Here is a 12,231-nt window from a genome sequence, read left to right as displayed (position 1 = left end):
TATATAAAAATATGTAAAACACATGTTCATGCATATTTTTTCAGAATCAGAAGAGCTTTATTGCCAAGTGTGCTTGCACACACAAGGAATTTTATTTGGTGTTAGAAGCTTCTAGTACAGACATTCAACACAATGACAATACAAATATAATAAGATTTACAGTCTAAAACATTCAAAAATATGCATATATAAAATAAAAGACTATTATATAAAATGGGGGATAATAACAGTTATCCCCCATTATCTGAGCAGTTATCTGTTTAGGAGGGAGATTGCCTGGGGGAAGGAGCTGCTTCTGTGTCTGGAAGTCCTGGTGTTTGGTGCTCTGAAGCGCCGGCCAGAGGGCAACAGTTCAAAAAGTTCTGTGCGATACTTGTACAGATACTTGTACATGTGCAACATATATTTCAAAATATTATAAACATGGCCGTTATCACATATGTCGCAAATATTTTCTCACATACATAATACTATGGGGTTCCATACGTGTCAAAAATGTGTTGATTGGGTTGTAAAATACAATCGTCTATGACTACTGTTATTGCCTGTGTTTTGTTTGTTTTTGGTATGCATGTATGTATGTCGTCTGTATATGTCGTCCTCACTGTCGTCTGTTTGTGTCGTCCTCCCTCTCGTCTGTATATGTTGTCCTCACTGTCGTCTGTTTGTGTCGTCCTCCCTGTCGTCTGTTTGTGTCGTCCTCCCTCTCGTCTGTATATGTTGTCCTCACTGTCGTCTGTTTGTGTCGTCCTCCCTGTCGTCTGTATATGTCATCCTCCCTGTCGTCTGTATATGTCGTCTGTTTATGTTGTCTAATATGTCGTCCTCACTATGGAAAGTCAGGAGGGTCAAAAACGTGCGAATTTTAACACGTCGAGAATGCGTTGTTTGCGCGTTAAAAATCGACGTTTATTTGAAGAGCAAACAACACGTATTCTAGGCGCAAATAACGCTGTAGCGGGTTCACTATAGTAAGGAAGGAATAGGACGAGGTTGGCGGGACTGACACGAGCTTTTATTGCTTTGCCACACGAGAAAACAAAAAGTCCATTCATACAACATATAAATCCATGGCTTTTCCTTCAGCCTGGCTTGAGAAGATAATAATCCAGCAAAGTCCTTCGTTCTTTCCTGAGAGGTTCTGTGGTCGTGGCAGTCCGTGTGCAGTCCTTCTCTCTCTCCCCGTTGAGCGTCTCTTGGGTCTTTATATATCGTCTCCCCGCGCCTTTACTGGAATGAGACACAGGTGTTGGTTGTTTGTATTTACTCCACTCACTTACCGCTCGTCTCCCGGCTCTCTCTCCTGCCGCAGACCTCGCTAAACCACGCCCCCCTCGCCACAAACGCGTTCTTGACGCGTGACGTCAGACGTCAATTTTTCAATTTTCAATCTTGACCAGTTTGAACGTGTAAGCGTGATGAATTCCTATTGGCTGCTGAGCGGTAGGGTTAAACCATTACTGTAGGCCTAGGGGGTTGCCTTCCATTTCTAGACTCTTTGCCATCACAACGGATGTAACATGCGAAGGATCCACTTATCTATTTGTGCTTGACGGCCAGTGAAAGTCCCTCAACAAGCTATTAGATATAGATATTTAATAATCTTATTTATCATCCATCACTCGTTCTTGTGATTTATAGTTTTAGCAGAGACACTAAATAATTAAAAGATGCTTTTATATGTCAGCTTGAGTGGACTAGGGGTTAATGACACGGTCCTGTCCTCCTCCCTATTTTGAATCTGGACCAACGCAGGTTCGAAGCTCACTCGTCGTGGAGCGAAATTAACCATTACTAAAAGTTGTTTTAGAAAACCTCTAGCCACAGTATTAAGCCCTCTCCATAGATATATAAGTTTATAATTTGTTAACTTTATTAATCATTATATTTATTCATGTTGAATCATTTTTAGCATTTATTGGTAATATTAGGTTTCACACCCCACCCCGGACCTCACTAATTTTCAAACCTTGGCTATGGCCATGAGTCTGTGGTATACTGTATGAATATTTTGTTTTACACGTTCTTGATAAGAAAATCAAGCACATATAGGCTGTTTCGCCGGATAACAATAAAGCCGACAACGGCTCACCCCGTGACTCCGTACGAAAGTATAGCTTTTGCTCCGATCGAAGGGGGTTCGAATTCACCTATTGCCAAAAGTATTCTTCTCCTTTTCCCATTACTAATCAGAGTGGAAAGGCGTTTGTTTTCAGCACAAATAAAGAAAACGACACAATAAATAACTAACCGTTTATCTGGTAGGGTAGAGAGGGCTTTAACTATCCCAATAATGTGGCTTTCATTTAATAAATATGATAATTTTCACTCAAAATGTTATTATTGCATGCTGTTTTATAATGTACACAATAATGAGGTGCAAATATATGCTACTGTAGGCCTATGTATATATTTATATATATAAATACAGTAGGCCAAGGGGGTCGCCTGCCGCCGCTCACAGATTCGGATAGTGGTTTTATGAATTTTTTAGTTTAGCAGATAAAATAATTGTAATTTCATATTAAAATTAACCAATGAATCATTTAAAATCATTTAAATAAATTAAATGTGAAAAATTGGATGTAAGTGCAAATAAAGTCTAGAAGAAGAAAGAGGAGAGCCTGGAAGCATGGCCTAGTGGCCTGAACCCCAAAGCTCAAGTAAAAAGGAAGAGAATGAAGTAAGGGCAGAACTCAAGAGCAGAGCTCAAGGAGAACAGCCCAGAGGAGAAGAGCCAGAGAGAGCAGAGAGAGCAGCTTCCAGTGAGAAGAAGAAGAGACAGCTCATATCTTATCCCTTTGAAAAGATTCCATTTAAATCGAATATGGCCCAAAACACACAGTATTTTGTAATTGTTTTGCTGTGGAGTCCTTCAGGTCACTGGGTTCCACCATCTCACTTGAACAGATTTTGCCAAGTAAGAGATGTTGTTATGGCAACATTGTTGACAATATTTTTGTAGAAAAAGTCTACACCCACTCCAAACTCTAACCATAACCATATACCTTAAATCAGAGGGAAATGATAGATGAATAATAAGGGTGCAGACAGAGGCACAAAGCCTTGGCTAGCTTAATCTTAACATGAAGTGTAACTAATCCCTCAAATCTGATTGGTTGATTGAAATGTTGTCCCAGGGTCAACATCTCTCACTTGGTGAAATCAGGAAAGCCCCACCATCTCACAGGACCTGGAGTTAGAGACTTGCAAGGGGTTGTTCTGTGCACTTCAGTAATGGTCTGGTTTGTCTCAACTGCTCCCCTGCCCATCCTTGTAGTCCTTGAAAATGGCAGGAAAAGCCATCACAGAGTTCATACCCTGGCCACAATCCTTTTGAACTGTTGCCCTCTAGCCAATGCTTCACATGAACTACAAGAACATTTAGGCTCAAAAGTATATATTTTTTTTTTCCCACAGATAATGTCATAACCTATTCCTATCTCTTGTAGCCTATATGTCAGCACATCTCACAATTTAATATTATTTCAGTGTGAAAACCAGTCTACCAAAATCTCATTAACTATGAGTAAACTTTTATTGTAGTCTTGCAAGTGAGAAAAAAACAGACTAGAAGCTTTTCTATGACTGATAGCATTTTAATGGTGGCTTCAATTCACTCCTGATCAATTTACTTAATTTACAAGTATTTGGCGGTTGTATTATTGACAGGTAAAAGCCTAAACCTTAAGTATGATGACCCAATTTTTTCCTATGTATTTCCAGAAAAAGAACATAGTCTTTATATTCAGAACAATATGGTTGTTTCAAAGCTGATTATAAAAATGTATGAGAATTAAAAGTCAAAGCTCTAAAACAGACAATTAATCGTCATAATCGCAATGATAAATTAGATAATTAATCGTCAGCCAAATTTCATAATCGTGACAGCCCTACCCACTCTACTAGAGGATTCATGTCTTTGATGTGAGCTTGCAGCCCATTGTACACTCCTGACATGTTTGCAGCATTATCATAGCACTGTCCTCGGCAGTTATTGATGTGTATGTCCATTTCATGTAAAACTGTGAGCACTGCGCCACAAAGTGTCTTCCCTGTGTGGCTTGCTACAGAGAAGAATTTCAGAAATCTCTCTTCAACGAGGCCCTCCTCAGGTGAAACATACCTCATAATAAATGTAAGATGATCGATGTGCGTCATATCGGGAGTTGAATCAATGCTAATAGAAAAGTACTTGGCCACTTTCACTTCGGCAATAATTTCAGAAAGCAATCTATCGCCCATTATCTTGATAAATTCGTCACACTTTTTCGACTAGAGATATGAGGGGGTTCCTACTCCAGCATTTCCATACATTTGTTTGTGCGATTTCAAAAATGGGTCGAATTCACTGATTAGTTCCATTATGTCCATGTAATTCCCATTGTCATCTCTACCAAATATTTCACTCGAGCCTCGGAAAGCCAATCCGCGTGCTGACAGGAATTTTACAACCGCAACCACTCTTCGCAAAACTTCACTCCAATAATTGCATTGCGACTCAAGCTGCTTTTTAAATTGGGAGTCTATAATACCATCAGCTGCTGCTCTGTTGATGTACAGTAATTAAACATTGCCTTCCTATGACTGTCTATTCTCATGCTCAGCAAAGCGTCTGGTAGCATGTTTCCAGTCATTATAACCAGACTCAAAAGAGGATCCATAGTCACCCTCGCGAAAAAGAGAGCAAGCAAAACAAAATACACGGCCTGTGGAAGGCGAGTACAGCAACCATTCCCTGGGCAGGGACTCACCATTCAGATGCTTGCGTTTGAAATGAGTCTTGGAAAACAGTCTCTTCTGATGTTTGTAGTGACGTTCAGAGGCTTTGACATTATTAGCCTCCTTATTTTGACAGGACCCCGGACCTTTTCGCGCCCAGTAGGCACGCACACTCTCATCAATTTTACCCCAAAGAGCAGGATCGGTAACGTTAGTAGCTGTAACGCAAGGCCTTTCTGATTCAGTCGCTGTTTCTGTTGCCGCCTGTATAGAGCTAATGGCTTCTGAATGAAGAGAAGCTGATCCACTGATGGTCTGCTCTGCACGTGAAGTCAGATCGGCTCCGGTAACGTTAGTTTCCTCCAGCAGGCTATTGTCCTCTGATCTCTCAGCTTGCACATCAGGTTGTGGTGTCACAGGTGTGAAAAATCCAGTTATTCTTTTTATTTTTTTAAGTGCCTCCTTTTCTCGTTGCTGTTTCTCATTTTTAAGTTTTCTTTTAAGCGCGCCACTCTGATACCGCTTGTCCGCCATTATAACGGATTAATCTTAAATTATAGTCGTGCGTAGGACCTACGTGTCGGTTTTCATTTACACTTCTGCGTCGTCCGCGTCGACAGGCAATGACCACTAGGCGTCAGTGTCCACGCGCGTGTTACTTGTGTAACCAAGACAAGAGCCGAAGAAGAATGAGCTCGTTTGAGAAGCATTAGCAGTGATAGTGGCAAGTAAACGGTCACTTTTGTTGCAGCTTGAGATGTTAAATACAGAAGCACAAATAATTTACTTAGATAATTCATTCGGAAATGCGTTTGAGTAAACATGATGCTATCGCGGAGTTTTTTTGACCTGAGGGAGGGGTTCAAACAGACCAATCACAGCGCTTGCGGTCCGTGTAGGGTCCACCTTGAGTTGACGCGTTGTTACATTTTTGGAGAGGTGCGCGTCAGGCTACGGCGCAGATTACGCACAGGGTACGCGGCTCCGCGTAGGTCCTACGCACGAGTATAACTTAAGCTTTAATGCTGACAGGTTACAACGTAAACCCGACGCATAGTTTTCACCAATAACCAATCAGCAAACACCAAGATGATGAGTGACATATAATTTAACAAATAAAATGTCATTCTTGACTGTTATCAATGCCAGACCAATCAACAAACCTTAATTGAAAAATCAACCAATCAAATGAATGAATGCGAGCGAGGCCCCCTATGGGGCGGGGCCCATGGGCTGCAGCCCAATCAAGGCCAATGGTAAGTCCGGCTATGTAGGTGAGAGTAACATTTAAGATGATATAAATGCTAATGTTGTTTGGCCAGCAACCTTCTGAAAAGAGCTGTGTTTTTGTAAAGTTTTGGCAACTTTTTAAAACACATTTGACATCACTTACACGCATTATAATTAAATTGTTACTTTTCTTGTCAACCCATATGCATTTTTGCAGTGCACTTAACCATGCACTTTCATATTAATTGAGCGCGAGCAGTGTAAGAGTGTAGACTCAAAATGATTGCTGCCTTCTGCTTCATTCTGCTAATATTCATTTTAAGTTATTGCCTTTAAATAAATTTCTAATTGAAATTTGCACTGGTGGGTTTTTTTTCGTGTTAAATTGTGCTGTAGTTCCTGTTTCCTTGGTTTGTGTGATCCGACTGTTTTTACCAGGAGTTGTAACAAAGAGCAGCACATTTTCTCCGCTGTAGGCTTTATTGATACTGGCGGAACCGCCTATACTGTATATGCTTGTTTTTCTTATCAAGAACGTGTAGAACAAAATACAAAGACTCATGGCCGTAATATTATTATATTATAACTAATATTAGCTATAAATGATTCAACTTGAATAAATAAAATGATTAACAAAACTTCTATATCTATGAACAGGGCTTAATACTGTGGCTAGTGGTTTCCAAAACAACTTTGTAACTGGTTCTACAGTAATGGTTTAACCCTACCGCTCAGCAGCCAATAGGAACTCATCACGCAGCATGCTTAAACGTTCAAACTGGTCAAGTGGCCGGGTGGCTCAAAAACACGCAAAATTGACATCTGACATCACACGTCCGAAAGCTCTAAAATGCTGCTTTACTTGCTTTCTCCTGAGAAACCTTCATCAGGTCGATTTTTGAAGGCAGCATAGATGTATCCTGCGCTGCCTTCAATGTCCCATATCTCTATATGTGTGCTCACGCGGGAATGTGATTGGTCGAGTTAAAAATAATAAAATGGCGGCCAAAAAAGCTGCTAGAGCACAGTTTTTATTTAAATAAAGTTCTATGTTCTCCTTTTACAACATTTGATTGCATTCCTATCCAGAAATTAATATTGTAAAATATTCGATTAGTTATCACAAAGGCGCCCTCTGTTTATATTTCAAACATAATTCCATTACGCAGCCTCTGAAGGCTGTCCGTATGTGTTTCTCGGAGCTGCCTTCATACCTAAACGCTGCCTCTGAAGTCAATGCCTCATGAGACAGTGAGGCAACAAGTCAGCTGCCTGAGCTTTCGAACACAGCCAACGTTTACGCGTTGTTTGAGTGTAGAATAAGCATTGTTTGTGCGTAGAATACGTGTTGTTTATGCGTCAAATACGCTTTAATTTTTCATGCGTAACCTACACGTATTCTACGCACACAACGCCTTCTCAATGCGTTGTTGACGTGTTACAATTTGTGCGTTTGACCCTCGTGGCTTTCCATAACAGCATTCCAGTCTGGTGTACACACGGGCTAAAGGCTGCCTGTCAGAATGTGTCAGACAGTGCACCAGTATTAACTTCTCTTTCGTGCTTGAATGAACAAAAACAAACAAGATTATGCCAGAAAGCACATTTTGTCTAGTATTTTCGCAAGCACAGTCTTCAACGAGTTAAATAAAGTCTTTAATGAATGCAGAGTAGTGAAAATAGGAAGCGAATTACACTTTAAAGGGGCCGCGCTCTTAAACGTGCTGCTGTGACTCCTGTCATCATGTACAACAAAAAAGAAAGAAATCAATATGATTTTGTGGCTTTAATTGGGATTCTTCTGTATTTCATGTGTTTAGCAGTAAAGACAAAAGTGTTTGAGAACTTTATTCATTTTCTGTATATTTCCTACCTGTAGACAGATAGGGCGGGGACACTTATTATAATGGGTTTGATTAGTAGAAAATATATATGAAGAGTATGGTTCCAAAATGAGAGAATTCCGTTTATTTTATTGTGCATTCCAATTAAAATCAATAAAACTGCAGGTGGTTTGTTTTGATTTAAGCAATAAAAACTACAAAAATACAGCCAACTAACACAAACCACCATAAAAACATGATTTCTTTTTTTTTAAACGGAGTTATCTCATTTTGGAACCAAACTTTCATTCATAAATTATGCGGTTCAAGAAATGTGTCGTTTCTTCGTTAATTTGGAGATAAAATGTGAAATTATTAGAATGTAAAAAATATGTATAATAAAAAAAAATTGTTGTGTGTGATTAGTTTATATTTTTTTTGTCAATTGAGAGCACTAAAATAAACATGTTAAACATCATAAATAGTGTATGTTTAATTTCCCTATACATGTGCGATTAATCGCACCCTTTTCGTGTGATTAATCACGATGAAAAATGTTAATCTATTGACAACCCTAGTTATAATAAATGTATTTAGTGGAAATGTGATTAAACAAAAATTGTGACATATGTTGTTGCCATGCAGAATTCATACTTGCACATTATGATGAGTCTAAAAGTGAGACTGAGGTGTTCTGTCATCTTCCTTTGTCTGCATCACTTTTAATTAGTGTACTCACTCTAAATATCGGACAGCACAAAATAGTTATACATAATTTATAGTAAATTTATTGTACATGATTACACAAATGTAAAAAAAAAGATTTTTATTAAGTAAAAAGACATAGATTTGGACAATTTACATTTATGCATTTGGCAGACGCTTTTATCCAAAGCGACTTCCATTGCATTATCGTATACATTTTGTTTCTAAGTATGTGCAATCCCCTGTGATCGAACCCACAACCTTGCGCTGTTAACGCAATGCAATTTAATAACAATTTCCCTTTTTAAGAAAAACTATCAAAGTTTTTATTCTTGTTATTTGCACAACTTAATTATACTAAATGAAAATGAGCAGTGTATCTGCAAAGAGCTACTTTAAAATTCAAGTCAAAAAGACTTGAAAAAGATCAATTCACTCACTTTAGTGAAGAAGACCAGATGCGTGTGATTAAAGAGAATGTGCAGGATATTTTCCTTCAGCTTAGGTTGCAGTCAGCTTCCCTGTTTTTAGGTATTTAAGTGAAGTAAATTAAAATGTTCCGCGGAAAAGGGATATATTTTGAGCGATTAAATAACTCAAGAACTGCTCTGAATGACTCCGTGAGAGAATGTCTACAAATGTGGACAGGAAGCTACCTAGACCAGAAATCATAAAGTTTTGGGGTTGGGATCTTTTAACTTTCCTTTCGTAACCATCCATGACAGCTTATTGCAAAAACAACACAGCACTAAATCCACTGAGAACACACAACCGTATAACAATGCCCCTACAAACACATTTTTAGAACATGTAAAAATCTTTCTGCCAGGGTTTCTCTGTGATTGTTTTGTTATTGTGTGGGATTTACACAACTCAAATATTAAAATATATAATATATTTATATAATAATAAAATTATTTTTTATAAGTGAATAATTATTTTTTATAAATTAACTTTGTTTGCTTGGTTATTCAGTGTTTGATTAGTCTTGCACCTGTCATTCTTTTTGTTGATTGGTTTGAGTTTGTATTTAATGTCAGGTTTGTTGAGTTTATGGAGGATAAACATGCTAGATAGGTGAGGTGAAATGTCTTCTGTCACATATGAGCTTTAAAGCAGATGTAACACACCCAGTTTCAATCTCATAGTAATGTTGAGTATTGCATACTTCATAGAGTATTTACTTTGGCGAGCCCTGATGCATGCCTGATGCAATCGGTGTGTACGTGCATAACAAAACACAGAAATATGACTCTTTCACTTACCAGTTTTCACTTGACCAGCATCTTTTAGTGCTGGGACCACTCATCTATCAGTTTCAAACGATCTGCAAATCCAGTGTTATCTCCACCGTTTATGTGTTCATCTGTTATTTATGTTAATCTAAAGCTGTGTAACTGTTAGTCAGTTGTAATTGTTTTTTTTTTAATCTTTTCTTCAGTCAATGATCATCACTTCATTATTTACTCTCATTAACATTTACTGTGTAACTTAACTCAAAAGCAAGATGTTTATTTCACAGGAATTTTCTGTAATGTTAGGGTAAAAACTAAATACAATATTTCATTGTGAAAACAGTCAAATCTTGAAAACAGTAAAATCTTGTGAAAACCTGGAAATATTTTTACAGTGTAAATATCTAATAAATATCCATATCAATAGTGATAATAATAATAACAATAATAATAAATTTGATGTCAGGGTGAACACAGTGGTCCCATCTCCTTATCAACCCTCATTTTGTGTGCTGGGATTTTGAAACAAAAATGACCTTTTTTTTATGGTGATATTTTGGTTTACCTTCTGATATTTGTTTTTATAACTATATAAATGTAACTATATAAATATGAGAGTTCTTCTCAGAAATACAGAGAAGTGCAGATTACATCAGTTGTATTAAGTGTAACTCAATGCTACTAATCACAGCTCCAGCAGATGCAGCACACACAACATCTCTTGTCTTCAGCAATAACTGTCTAAGAGCACTGGGACGCTCACGAGAAGATGAAACATGCTGATCCTTCAACATCAATTTCTAAAGAATTTCTACGCAAACTCCGACAGTTGAAGCTAATCCTCCTGTACAGAAACCATTAGTGAACATCCATCCATTTGAAATGTCTTTCTTCCACACAGCAACACCTCCTGTCACTACAGCAAAAACCATAATTATACAGACAGATTTCAGCTTTATATGTTTAACAAACAGATGTTTGAACCCCTTCCAAAGAGACTCTTGTTTTTCCAGCTTGGCTCCTTTTTGTTCTTTCCTATCCTCCTCTGCTTTCTTCTCCTTCTCTCTTCTCCTCTCAGTCTCCTGCATCATTTCTAGTGTATAGCAGGAGTTTGTGTTGTCAGACAGCAGTCTGTTGATCTTCTCCATGAGTTCAGTCACCTGCTCTCTGTTTGCTGGAGCTTTAATGTTAAACCCATGATATCTCTGACCACATTGATTAATAAAATCAGACAACTGAGTATTTTCCCCGACCATGTCTTCCAGTGATGTCACGTGTTTCTGATCTGCATGAGTGAAGAGCACTAGAGTAAATCTGAGAGCTTCAACACCAAACATCTGCACAAACCAACTAATGAAATCCATCTCCTGCTCAGTGAAAGTGTTTAAAGGCAGAATAAGCAGGATGGCATGAGCTCCTGTTGAACATAATTCAAGAGCTCTCTTCAGCTCAGAGACTGAATCAAAGTCAGTGTGAGTGGAGAATCTGAAGTCTGGAGTATCAATCACTGTCACACTTCTGTCATTAACAGCATCAGTGTGTGTTCGACACACTTTGGTCACTGATGAAGAGCTCCTTTTCGACTCAAACACAGTTTTATTAAAGATGATGTTTCCTGTGGTACTTTTTCCTGATCCAGTTTTACCGATCAACAGCATCACTATGTTCTGAAACAAGTATAAAATCACGTAAAACGAATTGTACACATGTTATTTCTATCAAAATTACAAAAAAGAGACACACCTGCTCCATCATCTGAAGTTACTTTATTTCTTTGCTCAAAGACTTTCCATCGAAAAAAAGGGTCTAAATTGAATAACAACAATAGCACAAGTTACCCAAGCAGCACAAACAAGGATATAGGCATAGTTAGTTTTTTGTTTATAATGACCTGAAAAACAATGAAATTTGTATAAAATCTGTAGCCTAGTAGAGTGAACAACAGTTAACAGAGAATCACTGCTAATAAATTAATAAGTATGGACATAGAATAAAATAAGTGAATCATTATTAAATGAACAAGCAATACTTGCTGACTCACACAACCACTGGTTTAAAAGTACATTACAATCCGACAGCATATTTCACGATGTACAATAGGTCTATATGCTATTTGTCAGGATGATGTGATGCGTACATATATCTATAAACATTCTTTTATCATTAATGCTTTCACAAAGTGAAAACAGAAGTTATACCTAATATCAGATTTTGGTTTGTTTGAGATTATCGTTCAACTGGCCATATAGCCTACGTCATATTTAAAATTAGGCTGTAACTTGAACACTTACCGAGAAGAACAGAGTATAGGCGATGTAATACGCTTCCTTCAGGAGTTAAATGACAAGACTTTCACTTCTAACAAAGGTGTGTAAAGGATCACATGATGCACTGAGCAGCCAAACAGGTTGTAGAAAGTGAAGGATATTAGAGTTTTGTTTTCCTGTAAATCACATGCTTGTGAATCCCATTTGGGGCTGGACTTTTTAGTGTAGGACAGAAAACATCAAATAATA

At 37.9% G+C, this 12,231-nt stretch overlaps 1 protein-coding gene across 1 annotated transcript; it reads right to left on the bottom strand.

Annotated features, from left to right (window-relative positions):
* Window positions 1-9,985: 9,985 nt before the first annotated feature.
* On the bottom strand, window positions 9,986-12,112 carry LOC130554298 (GTPase IMAP family member 4-like). Its single transcript, XM_057333832.1, has 3 exons — window positions 12,007-12,112; window positions 11,459-11,521; window positions 9,986-11,382 (listed from the first exon to the last, which is right to left on the bottom strand). Exons 2-3 carry the CDS (start codon window positions 11,468-11,470, stop codon window positions 10,516-10,518), a joined length of 879 nt encoding a protein of 292 aa, XP_057189815.1. The 5' UTR covers window positions 11,471-11,521; window positions 12,007-12,112; the 3' UTR covers window positions 9,986-10,515.
* Between the last annotated feature and the right edge of the window lie 119 nt (window positions 12,113-12,231).

The sequence above is a fragment of the Triplophysa rosa genome, linkage group LG5, assembly GCF_024868665.1.
Source record: "Triplophysa rosa linkage group LG5, Trosa_1v2, whole genome shotgun sequence".
Lineage (NCBI taxonomy): Eukaryota > Metazoa > Chordata > Actinopteri > Cypriniformes > Nemacheilidae > Triplophysa > Triplophysa rosa.
This window is presented reverse-complemented; position numbering and strand designations above follow the sequence as displayed.